At 37.2% G+C, this 19,980-nt stretch overlaps 2 protein-coding genes across 4 annotated transcripts; one reads left to right on the forward strand and one right to left on the reverse strand.

The window, feature by feature from the left end:
- Nucleotides 1-1,421: 1,421 nt before the first annotated feature.
- On the forward strand, nt 1,422-2,305 carry LOC120007935 (transcription repressor OFP12-like). The gene has a single exon (XM_038858427.1). The coding sequence runs from the start codon at nt 1,532-1,534 to the stop codon at nt 2,123-2,125; it is 594 nt and encodes a 197-aa protein (XP_038714355.1). The 5' UTR covers nt 1,422-1,531; the 3' UTR covers nt 2,126-2,305.
- A 1,055-nt stretch (nt 2,306-3,360) lies between these two features.
- LOC120007670 lies at nt 3,361-14,135 on the reverse strand. 3 transcript variants are annotated; one of them, XM_038858054.1, is made up of 9 exons: nt 13,966-14,135; nt 10,542-13,697; nt 10,223-10,358; nt 9,904-9,986; nt 8,513-8,751; nt 6,712-6,798; nt 5,693-5,792; nt 4,838-5,042; nt 3,361-4,755 (listed from the first exon to the last, which is right to left on the reverse strand). In XM_038858054.1, exons 2-9 carry the CDS (start codon nt 13,683-13,685, stop codon nt 3,542-3,544), a joined length of 5,208 nt encoding a protein of 1,735 aa, XP_038713982.1. In that variant the 5' UTR covers nt 13,686-13,697; nt 13,966-14,135; the 3' UTR covers nt 3,361-3,541. The 3 variants fall into 3 exon arrangements, with proteins under 3 accessions (XP_038713982.1, XP_038713983.1, XP_038713981.1); XM_038858055.1 differs by having other exon boundaries at nt 10,223-10,355; nt 10,542-13,742; XM_038858053.1 differs by having other exon boundaries at nt 10,542-13,742.
- Between the last annotated feature and the right edge of the window lie 5,845 nt (nt 14,136-19,980).

Consider the following 19,980-nt stretch of genomic DNA (forward strand, 5'->3'; position numbering starts at 1 on the left):
TATTATTAAACATGCAATGCAAAATTAGACCTAAACTAGGGTTATAGTGAGAATCAAAATCAAAACTTTCCAGAGATTAATTGACTCTCCAAAACATAAAATGTTCATGACAAAAGGCCATTTTGGGTGGCAACAAAAATTCATCATTAGATCTCCTCCCAATGATAATGTTAAAATGGATATCATTTCGACACACACACGTGTGTGTGTGTGTATATATATATGTATGTATGTATGCATGCATGCATAGAGAGAGGTTCAATTATCTTTCATAAAACAAGCAATCTTATTATTTTTGGATCCTAGCTAGCATGCATAACAATTGGTAGGTCTCATATTCAGAAATTGCATGGAAATGTAAGAGGAAATAATTACATATTGCAACCTTTGCTACAACTATACTACTACGTCCGTACTATAATATGCATACAACACTGAAGAATGCAAGCTGTGGGACCCAGATCAAGACAAGTCCTGATTTGTAAGATCTCACAAAGTGATAAGATATTAAGATATATCACTTTCTTTTAATATATATATATATATATATTTGATACCAGTGGGCAGATGGTGACTACTCCTTGCACAAATTAAGAAGCAAAAGATCGTACTTAATTTTTTTTTATCAGAGTGTACAAAACCAGAAAAATGACATTGATGAGGAGTGGCGGATATAGAAAATAGATTGAGGGTAGATTTGGTTAGCAATTGAGATATAAATTTATAGGAAGGGGTAAAGGTTTATGGGGTTTGACGACAATGTTCCCGAAATTTTTTTAAAGATATTTATTGAAAATAAGTAAATATTTATATAATCGTTAAGTTATACATTAAAAATTAAAGCATAAAATCTGCTAGATAACAAAAAAACTATCATTTAAGTTGTGTTAGAAAAATATAAGTATTTCTTTATAATATATACATTATATATGATGTGTAAGAAAAATTTTCAAAAATTGAAGGGGTAGTGAAGAGAAATGCGTGTATTTTTATAGAAATGTATAGTTTATATCACATTACATGTTCACGGTAAACATATTGTAGCTCCGCCACTTATATATATTAAATAATTTTTAAAAAAAATTCAAGCATGGCTAGACCACTACTGTTGGTGAGGGCTTGGGTAAAATCCTATAGATTTAAAAGTTGAGTTCGATTTCCACTATAAACAATACATTTATTGACGATGAATTTTCATCCAACTTATCTTATCGTTGAGAATCTTTTAAAAAAAAACTAAGAATTGGATATATATATATATATGTTGACAGTTTTACACAAAATTGAAGCTTTAATTAAAAAGAAAAAGAAAGCAGTCGACTTCAAGACAGTCTTTTACAGCAGTCAAGTCGCCATTGAACCACAAGACACAGCTACCATTGGCATTACTTAACCTCCATCCACCCCCCCCCCCCCTCTCTCTCAATCCCTGCATAAATACTCCATTAGCTTCCATTGTTGTTCCTCCCTACTCATCTCTCTCTCTCTCTCTCTCTGAATCACTCTCTTCGAGAAATTAAACAAAGAAGAAATGCCAAGCACGCTCGGAAAAAACCTCCATCTCTGTTTCACTAAATCTCCATCCCTTGATGATCGCCATTCATTTTACATCAACAACTACAACTCCCTCTATTCCTACGCTACTCTCGGCCCTTCCGTCTCCTCTTCCGACTCAGAATCGGACCCTCACGAGGAACCCGATTTCGCAGCCGTATTCGCCTCTCAACGCTTCTTCTTCTCCTCCCCTGGCCGCTCCAACTCCATCACTGACTCCTCCCACACCACCACCACCGCGGCTAAAAAAGACCTTCCCACCGTGGCTGTGAAAGACAGCGTGGCGGTATACACGGACTCGCCCGACCCGTATTTGGATTTCCGGAGATCCATGCAAGAAATGGTGGAGGCCCGTGGATTGGTCGATGTGAAGGCCAATTGGGATTACCTACACGAGCTCCTCCTCTGCTATCTCACGCTGAATCCGAAGATTACGCACAAATTCATCATTGGTGCATTTGCCGATCTTCTTATTACCCTCATGTCATTGCCGCGGGCGAATAAAAGTGGCAGCCGGGAAGATTCGTCTCCGGCGGTCGTTAGATTTCGCGGTGGTTCGTGTAGTGTGTAACAATGTGTGTTTTGCCGGAGATGATCGATCGATCGATCGATCATGATTGTGATGGATTATTGACATATGCAGAGAAATGCCAAATTTTTATTTATTTATTTATTTTTGTGTCTCTGTCTCCTTATCCTCCCAAGGCTAAAGGCTATCTTGTTCTTTTGTTCTCAATTCTCATGTTGAGTTTGTTTTTTTCTTCTTTTTTGATGGTGGACAAATTTTCTTAAAAACCCAAAAATGTAGGTCATCGATCTTTGTTTGGGCTGCACAACTATGAGCCTGTGTCAGTCTCTCTTAACAGATTCCATATGTTACCAACTCAAATATCGTTGTTTACAGTATCTCTATTCATCCACAAGTGCATCAGTATCTTTTATTCTAAATCTCAACAATATTAAAATATCATTTATTAATATTAAAAATTACTAGAATAGCTTGCCCACACCGAAGGAAGTTTGTTCTCAATGTCAATTGAAGCATTTACTTTATGAACAAATGCAAGAAGAAATGCAGAATCAGAAAAGGAGAGGATATGGTTTGTGTAGCAGTGAAAGAACTAAGAAGAGTCATTCACCTTTTAAGAAGTCTGGGCTTGAATGTTCTTCGTATAAATAAATAGTTACTTAACACTAGAATAGAAGTGTTGTACCATATTAAAATCATATGACCACCACAATCACTACTGTCTTTCACATGAAGACTAAAGGAGAAAGCCAAAATTGTTACTAGTACAGGCTACAGACACTAGTATTTTATCAGAATTTTGATTGGAGAGAATCTCTGAATCCAGACAAAGACAGGGGATTAACTAATGGCCAAATTCAATCAATACAAAAGTACTAGCCAGATAACACCACAGACAGGAATACTAATGAATCTTGATTTTTGTCTTCTTTATTCATTATTTTATACACAGACTAATGACTCTATGACTTGTGTTTGCTAAGATGATTTTCACTATTTCAATTTCATTCCTACGCACTTGCAGAAATAATGGATTTAATTCAAATAGGTTTTTCTGGACTTTTAAAAATATCAACCGGTCAAGAAAACTATCAGAAAAACAACCAGTGAAGAAAATCAGTTCCAGAAAATGACCTATGATTGATAAAAGTTGAGAAGCCTAAAAAAATTTCTGACTTTCTGTACAAAAGCTTTTGGTCAAAACACAAGGCCCTTCCACAAGACAGGGCTATCAAGGTTTGATCTACAATGAGAATGAGTGAGTTCAAAATTCAAAATACACAAACCCTCAATTGGATCTATATTCTGAAGGTAGCATATGCGGTTGAAACTGTACTTCCAAATGATCGTTTCAAAAAAGTAAACTTTCACATCAGAAGGCATCAAAAGGATGACGAGACTTACAATTTAACTAACCTGGTTTGAAGGAATTACACCACCTGTGGAGCACCACATGAGTTATCTCCACCAGAGACTGCATTGCTTAGATGCACCAGAAGCAGAGCTTGAACCACACAATGATTCGGGATTGCATGGTGCAATAATAGTTTGAGGAACTCTATGATCAGATTCAAGATGCTTTGAAGATTTGATTTCTATCTGAGTGCACCCAGATATGGAATCCTCACCCGCAGAGAGGGTATGTGTTTGAGCTGCAATGGGCTCTTTTTCCAGGTCAAGTTCACCACCCACAGTAACTTCGCTAGAATCTAATGGAATGTCTGTGGACCTTCGTGATCCATTTATTTCAGTCTGTAAACTGGGTTTTTCAAGGGCAACAGACCCACATGCAATATGACAATCATCTTCGGGTGTTGGAGGGACAACTGCTTCAGGACATTCCATACTGTTAATCTTACAAGAGCTGCTGTCATGAGCTGATGCTGGAAATGCAACTCCTGCCACAGATACATCTTGAAAAACAATTTTTTTCACTTCACAGGTGTCATGCACCTTACCATCTAAATCCAAAGATCCAGCGACCTGAAATTCTTCAATAAGCAGATGCTTGGCTCTCTTCATGTCCTCTGATACCTGAGTTACAGTATCTGAATCATGCTTGATAGTAATATTTTCATGAGAATTGTAGGAGTCTTTGACAATGCTATCTTCTAGTTTCACTTCACAGGAAACACTTTCAGTAGCATCCTTGGAGGTGCATATAAGTTTTCGTTCCGAATCACCAGCCTTGATCCCAATATTAGCTACCATGGATGATATAATTTCCACCTCAGGAACACCAAGCTGATTTGGACAGGTATCTAATGCTTCAATCCTCTCATGAGGAGGGGCACTAGAAACCATAATAGCATTATGCTGTTTGCCAATATCCCCAGCTTGTTCAAAAAAATCACATGCACGACCAAGAGTATTGATTTTCTTCTCAAGATCATCAGGATTTTCACTCAAATGAACAAGAGATTTTGCATCAGAAGCACAGGCATTAGCTGGTAAATCAATGTTCTCACTTGTTATGTCAGATGTAACATCCAAGGAGGCAGGAGGAAGAGAAGAGTCAGATTCATGTGCAACAGGTTCATCGCATATCTTAGGAGCACCAGGTGTAGTAACCTCACTAGAAACATTCACATCAACTGCAGCTGAAAATCTATCATCGGAGTTATTATACTCATTCATGATTTGATGCTCGTCTAGTTCAGCAGACTTCAAACCTACAAAAACATGTGTAGGTTAATGACAAATAGAAATAAGAATGAAATTCAAACACTCTGAATGTCCAACTTTGTGGCATACCTTCAGCAGCAAGCAAGGTTTCTTGACTGCTTGATATCGGTTTCTGTAACATGTCAACACCAGGGAACACCAACATATTTGTATTTCTCAGTTTTTGCTCGAGTGATGCGTCAACAGGCTTAAAGCCAAAAACTGTAGTCCACGTTTCCCTGAGCTCTGAGATAGCAGGTATCACCAACTTCTCAACATCTAGGGCGCACAGAGCCTGATAATAGATTCCAAATAATATGCCAAGAAAACAACAAAATTTTATAAAAGGAACAGCACCGAGAGCTTAGTTCTTTTTAACTAACTAAATTTCAAGAATTAGGCCCCAACAATCAAATTTACCAAGGCTTCAGCTTAATCAATCAATATAATTATGAACTCAGAGCTAGACCATGTATGCCTTAACAATGCAAGAAAAGAGTTATAAACACAACTCATAAAGACGTAAGGATGATGAAAGTAACAGCTAGATGAGCATTTTTCAAAATTTAATAATATAAAAGTTGCAGACAGGATTCTCATTCATTCAGATCAAGCCATATCTATTTTTTGCTTTGCTAGTCAGCCACATCCTACCAAACAGATCAGATAGGATCAAAATCCAATTCTCAACAGGATAGCTGTACCATGATTATTATGGGATGAACCCATGCATAGCAATTGGTCAGACATCTACATGCATCGTGCTCAACATTAAATCAAGAGTAATTTTAAAAGGTTCATTGAAAAAAAGAGAGTATAGATTCTACAGATTGCCTCTTGTATTGGATAACCAACAAATAAACATCAAACTGTAGCTAACTTGAATTCAAGAGAATTTATAAACACAGGAAATGAACAAAAAGGGGCATCAGAAATTGAACATACACTTTCAACTCCACTTAAAAGTCGGCGGCACATCCCTTGACGTCTATATGTATAGCGAGTCCCAATAAATGGCATCTCTGCTAACTGGTTCCCATGAATCCTATTCAATCAAAAAAATGCAATGTTAGTACTTACACTCATGCCATGTGTTGAGAGACGAACTGAACATCTACCTCCACCCCCCCCCCCCCCCCTTCTCAAGAAAAAGAGAAAGGAAAAGGAAAGAGAATAAAAAAAAGACGAGAAACTCTAGGGTATGGAAACAGGAAATTTTTTGAAGCAATAATATCACTTGACTTAATATTCAATACATATCTAATTATCTATTGACCTTTATCAAAATAAGTATTGTTCCAGAGTCCAGAACACAACCATGAAAGAAGCCAAAGGAGAGTAGACATTTCATTAGAACTACAACAATACATAATATATATTGGGGGAAAACAATAGACACAATGAGAATCATTTAATGGGTTATTAGCGATAACAGGTGCTACAACCAAGTATCCTCTAATGCAAGAATGACCTTAATACCAGACAATACATCATGATATGTCGCATTTACATACTCATATCAACTTTGACCATAGAACAGAATCAACTATGCATTTTGAAATGTTCGTGCCATTAAGGCTTTAATCTTGATCCTAAGGGCTGAAAGTAATTCATATAACAAATAGTTACCTAAAAGAACAGGCAAGCAATTTTTGAAATAGAAAAGAATCCAGTCAGACAGGAATGCCATCTCCTACAAACAATCTCAGCATGTAAAACCCACCCTCCATTTAGCTTTTCGATTATTCAAAGTACAAGATCAATGAATAATGACGTTGTTCCAGTCTTCCAGAAACAAAGTGGGCGATATATTCAAAAATATTTGGAACTAAAGAAGATACACTAGAATTAGAAGTGCCCCAACACGATTTTACGAAACAAATGGAGAGATGACTTTAGTGAGATTTATTTGCTTGGTAATGTTGGAAAGCAAAAATATGAAGGTAATAGAAGCAGAAAGATACCTAATGGATGCAGCAGCAACAATCTCATCATCCTTCTCTAAAATTGCAGTAACAAACCCAACATAGTTTAGTCGCTTAAAATTAGACCTGCAAAATAAAAGTATAATTAGAGAAAATATGCTTATTGAACTTCAACTAGCACAAATGACCAATCAAAGAAACTAGAAAGGCGGATTGAGATAAGTAGAGAAATCATACAAGCATACAAGCCAACAGATAAGTAGAGAAAGCTACAGAGACTTACACTAACATAACACAAGATCAATAAATTGAAGTACTTTAGGTTTCCCTATTACCAAAAGTTGCTAACAAAAAGCTGGTGATATACACACATGGCATGTGGGGCCGCGTAAATCTCATTTATGCGTACATATATGTAACAAAATGGTAAAAAATAAAGTAGGATTAAACAAACTTAAAAGTCACACGACAAATAACCAAACCAAAAGTGTTGACGCAAAAGTAATGGTAATATTATCAAGAAAAAGTGGATCGAAATTTTTCAGCGAAGGCTATACATAGATCATTTCTTACTCAAAACGACATGCAAGCACGAACGATTGCAGAATAAAGGTGCGACAAATCTATACTTAGAAATCCAATTAATTTTTGACTAATGGAAAAATTACACATACTTAGTGTACTAGTCTATTAATGGACTTCATTAAAGATGCAGACTGCTAAAGTTAATAAACTCAGAATATACCAGCCTCTAAAGTTAAGGGGGTTTCATGGTTTTCTAAATTTTAGAAAAAATTTCTCCTTAATTTGGATGGAAAGACCAATTCTGGCAGTCTTATCTCTTCCGCTATTTGTTACACATCTCCTATATCTCCACTTTACAGGTTTGATTCTGCATACAATGTGCTTCATGCCTTCAGCAATCACCAGCATCCTCATATATACTAAAATTTTAATGAATATAAGCATAAGTTTTATACATGCATGTGTAGGCAAACATATACAAGTGTTTTTATTTGTACACTTATCATAATATGTAGCTGTATGTACTCAGCATCCTGGGTCCTTTGTATTAATCCAACACATATTTAGTTAGTTATAACGGCAACGCTACGTATCCCTAACAAATTCAACCGTAATTAACCAAAACATGTAATTAGACAACGTAATAACGAAATTCAATGTAATTAAATAACGTAATACTGTTATGGCCGATTATGGAAGAAATTGTTGGGGATATATAGAGTTTTTGTAGTTATAATCTTTGTAGCTGTGCACCTACAATTCTTCAGATTGATCATAATGTATAAAAGTCCCTTGAACACTCCAAGGAGGAAACAAAATAGTGGTAAACAATGTCTCCAGCCTTGTAATTATTGATTTAATCAAGTACTACATAAATCGCTACACATATTTTCCGTCACTTCCAAGAGTAAAGTAGACTCAGTTATATGCATTCCTCAGGGCTAAAGGTACCACTTCAAGCAAAATGCTGGTTTAGATGCCCTCTTCTCCCAAATGTGAAGTTACAACAAGTAGAAAAGCAGCCAATACAGAACATTTTTGTAGGATAAACCGCTTGATTTTACTTCTGCTATCCAATGCAACAGGGACCGCAATTAAACCAAATCTAAGCACATTCCACGTCTTTTTATCATATTAATTTACGTATAAAGATAGAAACTCCTGCGAATCAATCAAATTACATTTGCAGCAATGTGGCACTAGCAACAACAGTTAATCATAATAAATGTTTCATAATAGAAAAACTTGGTTTAGTTGTAAAAAAGAATATTAGCAGCCTTTTCCTGTCACCAAAAAGAAGTTCAAGCATCCTTACCCATAATTAAAAATAATATTGCGAATCAGATTGACTCCACTTCTGTAGTCAACCATAGGCAAAAAGCACTCATCCATTATATACAGTGCAACAGCTAGCTTTGAATTACATTCAATCTTCTGAGATACATCATCAAGAGACCTATCTGAGTCAACATCATATCGGCGAATGAGAGTCCATGAGAAGCCTTCATCGAGATCGTGTTTAACCCCAAGAAGCCTTTGTAGTTTCCCATTCAACTGATAAACCATAAAACATTGATCAACTATAGTGAAAAAATGCATGCTCATGCACACACATACTCATACAAGTAAAAGGGAAGGGGAAATTAACATGTTCAATTAGGAAAGAAAAAAGAAGTAAATAATCTTAGCCAGCTCAAAAAACAATATTTTTATCTATATCACCAACTTTTCATTTTCTTTATTGGCATTTATTATCTATACAAGGCCCACAAAATGAATTCATGCTTTTACATAACAATGCCCTCAAAATGAAAGTTTCAACAATATAATACCCAAGGGCATGAAACGTTTCATCATGTCAATACATTTGACAGTGACAACTCCAGGCACCAACTTGGTCGTACTGTTTTAGGAAATGTCGCTACACAATAAACATAGTTGTCAAAAGCCCTCGCTTAAGCGAAGTGCAGCCGTAGGGCTTCACCAGCCTTGAAGCGCAGCACCTTCACTGAAGCGCGCTTAGGCGACGATGAGTGAAGCGCAAAAGAGAAAAGGCGCAAACTTTTCTGAAATCAGTAATATTCTGTATTTTTGTGTGTAATTGGGTCTTAAAGTTTACATGTAAGAATGGGCCTCACTTAAAATATAAAAGCCCATCCAAAACAAGTCTAGCCCATGAACAAAATTGACGTAAAACCCTAACAAGAAAAGAAGACTTCAGCAGTGTTGGTGCCTCACCAACTCTGTCTCTCTCACTAAACAAGCTATGTTGTCTTCTCTAAAGTACACTCTGAACAAGCTTTTATTAGCATTTTTAAAAATAGCCATTTCCACTCCGGTATCTACTCAATAGCCATTTTCTTGACATCCCTGGTTGCTTCTAGCCTTTATTAGCATTTAGCCTTTTATTTTACTATATGTGCACCAGTGCATGCATCTCATACTTGCATGTTGTAAACTTGTAATTTTTAAGATAGCTATTAAATTGATCATGGACTTTCTTTATTTTGCGCTTTGCTTTGTTTGAGCAAGCGCTTTAAGTGCGCTTTGCACTTCATTGCACTTTAAAGCAAATGAGACTTTTGCGCTTCACTGCGCTTTTAGCTTTTGACAACTATTACAATAAAGAAGTATGTAACAAGATGCCAAATTCATATTTTAAAGTAGTAGATATAACTCAGCTTACTGAATTAGCCAAAACACTACCTCTTGGCATTTCTTCCCGCAAAAGGACTCACAACCAGAATCATCATTGCCAGCATTCTTTGCCTGAACACAAGAATGGTGATCTACAACAGAAGAGATCTTCAGTCAAGCATATGAAACAGTAGGGGCTATGATTTATGAAGTTGATAATACAACTTTTATGTAAATGTCCTACTATGGAATATGGATATTGTTACAATTATAACTATGACAATAAATTTTTTGCATGAATAATGATAATAAATCTTATTCCTGGTGATGATACATCGGATGTCAACCAAATAAATGAATTTAAACAGTGTAAAGATAGAATCAATACATTTCTCCTCGCACAAGCAGCATGAACATAATAAGGTAGCAGCAGGATTGTCATCCCCCTGATATGTACTGCCATTGGCAGTCCCACAAAATTTGCATGAGCAATATATGCAACACCAGTCACCAGAAGGAAACTTCTGCAAACATAGAAAACAAAAGGCAAAAGTTCTAAAAAAAAGCTTCAAAAAAAGAACCGGAAAAAACCAGATACAGTGACCGCTTCGAATCATGTAAGAACAGAAGGAGAAGGGGAGAGGAAACATTGAAGTTATTATGATTAGCCATGTATGCAATTGGAAAAGGCATCTATGTATACATACATTAATATCCAAGCAGCTTTGATGGAATGTTGACGGACAACCATCACAACAGATCAGGTCCCCGCCATCTCCACAGATTCCACACGTATCATCGTTTGGGTCTTCCCCGTTAACGTCAATGTGATGGTACCCTCTATGTTCAGACTCATCTTGCTTATTCCACGAGTCTAGCAGACATTGCAAGAGGGAGCATCCACTCTCTAAATATATATTTCGAAACGTTTGGAAGCCATCACCACTGGCATGAGTTTGAAAATGTGATACTGTGAAGATTTTATCACAACAATCACAACGAATGCCATCTTTCATAATTTTACCTTCAAGCATTACTCTTGTTTTTGTTAAGTTAAAGCACTGCACCTTTCCATTAATTGGAACAATACCCAAGTCCATCATCCAAGCTAGAACAGTTCGCTTCCCATCATACAGTACATAACCATCACTGTCAGATTCTGGCCCCTCCTTGGAATTGCGAACGATCAGAGCACATCGATTTTGATTATGTGATTCTAGCCGCTTGCGTGTTCTGGCCAGCAATGGTGTTCCCCCATGCAATGAACATGCTGAATTATCCTGAGCATGAGTCAATTTATTGTTTTTCAGTCTACCCTTGAATGCTGCACCACGTGAACTCATAACAGCTTTTAGTTTTTCCTTTCGCATTTTTCTCTTGTGCAGATTCTTACTAGTGACCCCTCCTGCTGTTTTTTTAATCTTCAGTCTCTTCATTGTCCGTTTGTGTTTGCGCTGTTCCTTATTAGTAACCCCCTCAGCTGTCTTCTTGATAATCATTTTCTTCCCCTTTCTACTTACATTTTTATCACATCTTTCCTTGGACGTTACTCTTTTCAGTACACTTAGTTCTTCATCCGGTATAGGAATAAATTTTAAACCTGTCCTACTCTCAGAGTCAGAATTACTATTGTCATTACCATTTTCATAAGACTCCTTAAGCATCCTATAAGCCAAGGTAACTGACCAATGAGTTTTCCCTTTGGGATTAACATAAACAGCATCACTGTACTCTCTGCTATTTCTACGTCTGTATTCAATTTTCCAGCCTGCACTCAGAAGCAGTTCCACGATCCGATCTCTCACTGCCTGTTGTATAGCCCTACGCTGTAATCTTCCTTCCTTCCCTTGCGCACACTCTCCTTCATTATCTCTTATTTTTGTCAATCTACGTGCTGTTTTAGCCTTTGATCTCGACCCAAAAGAAGATTCATTGTCCTCAAGTTTATTATTGCCACAATTATTACCCTTCGGTGGAATAGGCATCTTCATTTCCAACTCTTCCCCAAAACGTTTACTTTCTGAAAATGATCTACTAGTACATGCTTCAGTCTCCAAGGTATCTCTAGATCTCAAAACACTCTTGCTATACCTCATTGTTCCGATGCTGTTTTCCTTATCAGACTCCACCTTCAGAAACCCATCAGTCTGCTGCATTAGAGGATGCCTCCCGGGCATTGATCCACAATTCTGTTTCAACTTCTTCCTAGAATAACCATCAGACTGATCACTTTCTTCAATTTCCACCTCAACCTGCATCTTGGAAGGTATCCCACACTTTTTCCTGGGCTTTTTTTCCCCTTCATTCTTCAACTGATCAGCAGATTGATCACTCTCTTTCATTTCCACTTCAACCTGCTCCTTACGAGGTCTCCCTCGCTTTTTCCCGCAACTTTCCCCCAACTTCTTTCTCATCTCACCATCAGATTGATCACTCTCTTTCATTTCCGCTTCACCCTGGATCTTGGGGTCTCTCAAGCTCTCACCCTTTTGCTTCAAAACCTCCCTTTCCTCACCATCAGATTGCTTACTCTTCTCAGTTTCAGACTCTGCCCTTTCCTTCTCAGGGTCATCACCATGGCTACTCGTTTTACCAACAACATTATCTTCATACTCTCTCCTCTCGCAATCACCTCTGGCCCTTTCCTGCTCAGCAGATTGATCACTCTCTTTCATTTCCACTTCAACCTGCACCTTACGGGGTCTCCCTCGCTTTTTCCCGCAACTTTCTCCCAACTTTTTCCTCATCTCACCATCAGATTGATCACTCTCTTTTGTTTCCACTTCAACCTGCACCTTACGGGGTCTACCTCGCTTTTTCCCGCAACTTTTTCTCAACTTCTTCCTCATCTCACCGACAGATTGATCACTCTCTTTCATTTTCACTTCAACCTGCACCTTACGGGGTCTCCCTCGCTTTTTCCGGCAACTTTCTCCCAACTTCTTCCTCATCTCACCATCAGATTGATCACTCTCTTTCATTTTCGCTTCACCCTGCATCTTGGGGTCTCTCCTGCTCTCACTCTTTTGTTTCAAAATATTCCTCACCTCACCATCAGATTGATTGCCCTTTGCAGTTTCAAACTCTGCCCTTTCCTTCTCAGGGTCATCACCGCAGCAACAAGTTTTACCAACAACATCATCTCCAAACTCTCCCGTCTCCCCATCACTTCTGGAACGTGATGCTGACCTCAATATCCTACCTGCAGTCTGCATTTTGCTATCTAAACCAAAACCCTCCATCGCCGCCTTCTTCTTTTCATCACTGTTCTCATCAAAATTCTCACCTCCATATAGCCGAGTCCTTTTCCTTGCATTCTCAGCAAACTCAACCGCAACTTCACCACCATCCACATTGCAATCTCTGCGGCATTCAGCATTCTGTGATCCCTCTCTCCGCTCAAGTCCAACTCCTTCGTTTGGAGAAGATGCATTATTATTTTCTTCAACTTCATCTTCTTCCCTTGGAGATGAGACTATGGTGCCTACTTCAGACTTGGAACATGAAATCTGTTCTGAGTTTGTCTCTTTGTTCACATCAGAACCCAGTTGGACAGCGCTATCCACTTTCTTCTGAATCAACTCCTGGCAAGTCAAAGCCTCGTCTTTATCAGGTTCAATTGCTTCCTTTGGAGAATATCCATTACTTTTGTCTTCCAATTCGTCTCCTTCCTTCGTAGAATATACATTGGTCCCTTTTTCAGCCTCCAAACCAGTGCTTTTCTCTTTATTCAAATCAGAACCCTTTTGCCTTGTATTATACACATTCCTTTTAGCCAATGCTGGGCTATTGGAAGCATCATCTTTCTTGGAACGAGCAGCTGAACTACCAGATCTCAGACCCTCTCTCATAGCTCACCAAATCTCCACAAAACACCAAAATTCAATAGCCTCAAAGAAAGAACTCTTCTACAGCCAAATCAATTTACCAAAAAAAAAAAAAAAAAAAACCCTCAAAATTTGTATTGTAAAAACACCAGCTCGATCTCAATAAACCCCAAACAAACCCTGGAATTTGAATAACAGAAGAAAAAAAAAAGAAAAAAAATTGAAAGAAATCCTCAATTTATGTTCAAAGAAACATGATGGCAGACGAATCATACCAAAACGGAGAGTGATCGTAGAAGCTTACCAATGCAGCAAAAGCGAAATGCATACACGATCGACAACGTCATTCCGTACATCAGCTACCAACCTTGGAAGAAACAACCATGGCGTTTCGGAGGAATTGGGTTTCAGCGAGACAGGAGTAGAGGGTTTAGAGCGGGGGGAGAGTGATTGGGGAGAAGTTTTTGGGGCTTGACGTTGTATCTTCTATCATTACGTTTTCGTCCTGCTTAATTAGGAATATAAGATATGATACGTATGGGCATTTTAGTCATTAAGTATCAGCGGGGTTTTTCAATTTCCCTCCATCTATGTCTATATTTTATTCCTAAATTGAAACTTATACATCAAAAAAGTGAAAAACATTAGCCAATAATTTTGAATTACATTTTAAAAATAAAGCCCATTAATTTCATTGAAAATAATTTATATTTGTCATAATTTTTTTTGAAGGATGATATATATTTTAAAAATCAATCCAAAGCATTAATACATCCAGGCTCCAGCAAAATAAATATATTAGAGTTCATGAGAAACTTTCTATATCAAAACAATTATGAATTTAGTATCTATATCGAACTTGGTGTAATGATCTTCAATAATTGAGATACTTGACTTTATTTTAGGAGCAAAAGTGCACTTATATCCTCAACAATTTACTTTTTTTTTATAATTTAATACCATAATGTATACTTCTTTGAATAAATTTGATAAATTCTATATTAATTAAGAAAATTAATATTTACCTAATTACCTTACGAGTAAATTTATGTACTGATGTGTGGTGTGGGACTGTGGATCAATGCTAAGTGAACTTTTCCAATTTAAAAAGTTATTTTTGAAGAAATACTAAAATAATATAGGATTTATCATATATTTTTTCTCTTTTTGTGTTCTTCAAGAGAGGAGAAAAAAGGGTAAATTAGGTATTTTCTATTTTAGAGCCATCCAATTTGGAGTCATGATGGCCCACTTCCCTCCAATTTGGACCTGGCCCACTCTCTCCCATGTGGATTTGTATTATGGTGGTGGCCAATTGGTGGGCAAAATAAAGGGGCCGGCCCACTTACTTTCAATTCGTTGGATTTGAGCCTAATAAGATGTAACGGCCCATTTTTCAGCTTAACCAAAGCGAAAATTGTTGTTTCCTTAAGTTAGAAAGATCCTCTCCATCATACGGCTTCCCTTTCCAACAAAGACACAACGCAAATGGAAAGTTAATAAGAGTGGAGTAGAGATTATATATCATATCATGTCGTGTGTGAATATATTACAATCATATATAAAGGGAAAACACTTGATCATTTATTTATTACTATGATTCGTCTAAATTATCCAATATGGGTCTCGGGCCATTAGGCCCGTGCGTATAGATAGACTCTAGCCCAATTTTGACTATCTTTGTAAGATAGTGTCTAGGAAAAAATAATGAACTCTCTAATATCCTTGTTTTTTTCTCCTGCCCAACTTTAACTATCCTTGTAAGACAGTTTTCTTCTATTAGGAAACAACATACTGTCTACTTCCCCAAGTCCAGGTCAAAGTCCAACCCATCACATGACGTTCAGGGACTTTTATGGCTCACGGCTTTAAAAACATCTTACTAAGTCAATGAAAGCACGAGTTTATAATTCGTCCACTAAATATTTATTTTAACCATGTGAGACCTTTTTTCTCCTACGTCTCAGACTCCCAATTGATTAGCAATCCGAATCTCCCATCGGTTTAGTTTAGTGCTCGTGGAATAATGCACAAACACAATGAGAGAGTGAGGATTAATTATAAGGTTTTGGTCAACGAAGAGTGGTAGGTTTGTTTGTAATAAATGGAATAGTTAAAGTTTTAGAATAAATGATGAGTCATTATCCATAGATTAGTTGTATAACATGTAGCAGCAGACGTGAACATGGGATGCTTCTTGTGTTTGAACAAGTAGAGTAATAATATAGGAGGTTTGGTGGTCATTATCCATAGATTAGTTGTATAACACTTCTGACAAAATGAATTATTATTGGTGTTTTGTTTTTCAAAGCCTCCATTTATGGGTTTTACTAATATTATAATAGTTTGCATTATAAAGAAGACTAGTGTCAGCCCCCGCGCGTTGCGGCGGGATATCAGTAATTTCAGTCTTGAATATCAGTTTAAGAAGCACACAATGAATAGAAGACCAAGTTGTTGTTTATCACCATCAATAAAACTACAGATGTTGGTATACTCACATCTCAACCTCCCTTTACTTGTGTAGCCCAAGAAACGTAGTACAAAACTCAGCAGAATATATGGTTCCATTAACTGATCGTGCACAATAATTTATATACAGCAATTTCCACTAAGATATAGTAATTCCACACAAAAACTTGATTCAACTTACAATTTTGCCAATAAGTTCCCACCGGTCGCAAATTGAAGAACAATGTCTATTTTTGTCTTTCTGGCCATCACCATTCACTTGCACCAAGCAAGCTGCAAGCAGTTACTTAAAAATGTAGAAGTAACCAATAAAGTGTTGATTTATTCTTACGGGCAATGTAAAAGAATGACATTTATAGCCAAAATAGGCCAAATAACCAATGGACAAAAGAAACAACACTGATTGGCAATTTTGGAATCTTGATATTGAATTCATTCCATTTACATCCTAATTTGTGGCCTATGATTTTACAGTACATATCAGTATATCACACATATGAGGAAGGAAAATTATTGGAACTCCATCTAACAAATAAATGTATATATGATTATATACATCAAAGATTGTCATATAGCATCACAAATATATAATAGAAATAAGCATCGTGAAGTCTAATTCGAAATCGTGACGAAAGACTCCTGCTTGTACCCACTTTCACACCAAAATCAAGTAAGCTCAATATTATATCATTCCAGTTGATTGTACCAAATAATAGTGCGCTAATCATCTTCGTATTTAACCTACCTTTTCCTTGAAAGACAAACCACACCTTATTTTCCGAAATCAACCACACAGCATGACGTCAATTGCACAAAACTTTCACTTCAGATAGAACCATTGTAAACTTCGTGGAAAAGCATGTAGTTCAAAAACTCTAATCATATCAAAGGTGAAGGTAAAAAGAATAGATAAAAATAATCTTCATAGCTGAAAAAATGCAATAGGCTAGTAAGAGAAATACCATTGAAAGGGAGCTCTATGCAATCTCCTTCCTCGAAAAATACCATGGACCCAGTTCCCCTGGCTGCCCGACATGTGTGTATGTTTATCAAATGATATCTAGCTGTGTCAACACTCCAGCAACTGCCAATCAATTAACAGATTTGTTAGAGATTTTCACACAATATTACAAATAGGAACCAACACATACACAACAGAAGAGACATATGAAGCAAACAATAGTAACCGCATATTTTCATTACTTAAAATACTAATAAGCAGTGCAATTCATAAATCATATATAGAGATATATATGTGAAAAATAAAAACTCATTATCTTCTCCAATACATAGATCTCTACAAAGTGTTTTCAGGTTTGAATAGTTCGGTTTGTCTTCAAACTTCAACAATTGACAATAGAACAATTAAGAAGGTTTCAACATCTGCTACCATTAATCCAATTTTCTTTGTTCAAGAGATTAGACAAAAGTCCACAAAGGTCAAACCTTGGCATGGTGGGGATTGCCGAAGGTGGTTTTGGGATTTCCTAGGGAGAACATTGTTCCTTCACCAATCTCTGTTGTTTAATTAATATGTCGCCATTTTCCTGACCAATATATCACAACAACATTTTATAGACAGATTGGAAGGGCTTCCTTCCAGTCGAGATTATGAAAAGAAGCAAAAGCATTTGTTGAATCTATAGAAAATAGCATAAGTAAAAAAAAAAAGGATGGTCTTTGGTGGATTTGCCTGATACTAAACATGAAATATAGTTTTGTTCTCATCAACCTACCTCCGTGGAGGAGGAGGAATTCGTGGGCGCCTGAGGCATCCTTAAGAGCAAGAACATACGTAGTGCGAGGACTGTAATCCCCATTGCTGCAGCAATTTGAGCTCTTCTAGTTACCCAGTCCACTTCTAACACCGAGTGCACCTGTTCAGGTTTATATAATCTCATCAGCATAATTTCACTATCAATTGTTAGTTTCTCTACTCCTAGATCGTTAGCCAAATCACAACACATTCAGACCTTCGCTGGTCCTCCCATATCTTGGAGTTCAGGTACTTCTTCAGAGCAAGCATATTATTTGCAGAAATGTATGTCAAGGCCTATGCATCAGTAATTAGAAAAGAAATATAAGTACAATAATCCCCTGTATTCTATTGAAGGTGACACTGACAAAAATCAAGTGACCGACAAAGTGAAGTTAAGAGACATACCTACAGAATCAGGAACATAGTTGTTCTTCGCACAACTAAACATCTCTTCTCAATAACCATTTGAGATAGCAGCATAGCAGCCAACTCCAACATCAATTGTAGGGGTAGGTACAGAATAATCAAAGGAAGACATAACAAAATTGTTTATCAGTTGAGAAAACCAAAAATAATGCCAAAACAAACCTATGCATATTATCCAAAAAGTAGGCACATAGACAGATACCATCGAACCATTGTGAAAAACAAAGTGAGTCCAAAAAGGAAATAGGAGAGAAAAATCTTGTACTGGAGTACTAAAAGAGCTTTCCTGTTGTAGAGAAGACGATGAGAGCTCTTGAGCTTTCTTGGAAAGGCCTCTTCTTCTCTTTGTGATGAAGAAAATTTCAGCTCGCCTTTCATATAAAAAAAATCCACATATGCAATTATTAGACTTGAGTGATTGAAAGAGAAGTTGTCAAACACAATTAGAAGTTCACACAGAAATATGGGTTTTTAAAAGCACCTCTCTTTACACACAAATAAGTGGATAATCCGTACAATAGAAAATGCAGCATCTTGATCGCAAAGATAATTAACGATAAGAACATACATTAGGAATTGGGTTCAGGGTACTTCTCCAAACGAAGCTAAAAAAGAAAGAGAAAAGATCAGCAATTATCAACCTAATTGGAGCCGCCTGAGACACCCAAAGACAATAAAAGATCAAAAATTACGTACCTAACTGAGCCGCAGTAAGTCGAACAATTGACACACGTACCTGCCAACGCGACACCCCAAATCATACACAAAAGCTACAAAAAATTAGCAGACTAACAACAAATTGAGCCAACGAACTTGCAAAACAAAAGGAGATCGAACACAGTCTGACAAATCCGCCTTACACCCATAGCACAATCTCGAAAGAATGCCCAGAACATAAGCTGACTCCTGGTTGTCGAAGTAGCATCGCATAGTATCCAAAATCATTTTTAGTGTTTATAGCAATCAGACAAACACCAAAAAACCATATACCTGCACTTAGTGCTAAAACACCACAAACCCCGCCTAACACCTGCAGTGAATCGCTTTGCAAACCACGCATGCTCAAGGACCTCAGCGAAGCTGAGGTATGAGAAGCAACAGGGAGCTATCATCAAGACAACAAACAGACGAAAGCTATGTCAGAGAAGATGCATGAACCGAAAAAAAGGTAGATCGAAAGAAGAGTGGACTCTGGTGGGATCTGGAGTTCTTTGGAATTGTCGGGTATCGCTATACAATTTTGTTCTTTCCATGGGCAAAATAAACGACATCGTTTTTTGGACAAACTTCGCAAACGTCGTCGTTTTTCGCCACCAGATATTGGACGAACCACAATCAGAAACACAACCAAACTGGCGATTACATAAAACACACTCTACTCGCCACCTCAGCACAGGCCCACCAGGGGCTTTATATATAATAATAGATGGATGTGGTCCATGTGGACGCCGCCCCAATATTTCTCAAAAGTCTGAATTGGTATAATTTTTCTTGTGAGTTTGAATTAATAGTATGAATACACATCTTTATAGAATACAACCAAATCCAAATGCATTGATTACACAGAGGGCAGGCTGCAGAGGCTGGATCCTCATCTACCTCTAGCTATCCACTTTAGTATGTGGACATATTAGTTAAATACTATTGATGTAGAGGATATAC

This window comes from Tripterygium wilfordii, chromosome 10 (genome assembly GCF_013401445.1).
Source record: "Tripterygium wilfordii isolate XIE 37 chromosome 10, ASM1340144v1, whole genome shotgun sequence".
Taxonomy (NCBI): domain Eukaryota; kingdom Viridiplantae; phylum Streptophyta; class Magnoliopsida; order Celastrales; family Celastraceae; genus Tripterygium; species Tripterygium wilfordii.

What these genes read in the sequence shown, in the direction of transcription:
- LOC120007935 (XM_038858427.1), top strand. Translation starts at nt 1,532, where the DNA reads ATGCCAAGCACGCTCGGAAAAAACCTCCATCTCTGTTTCACTAAATCT.
- LOC120007670 (XM_038858054.1), bottom strand. Translation starts at nt 13,685, where the DNA reads ATGAGAGAGGGTCTGAGATCTGGTAGTTCAGCTGCTCGTTCCAAGAAA. An exon ending in AAAGCTGCTTGGATATTAAT is followed by an intron (nt 10,359 to 10,541) that starts GTATGTATACAT and finishes CTATGTTTGCAG; the next exon opens with AAGTTTCCTTCTGGTGACTG. An exon ending in CTGCTTGTGCGAGGAGAAAT is followed by an intron (nt 9,987 to 10,222) that starts GTATTGATTCTA and finishes CTTCTGTTGTAG; the next exon opens with ATCACCATTCTTGTGTTCAG.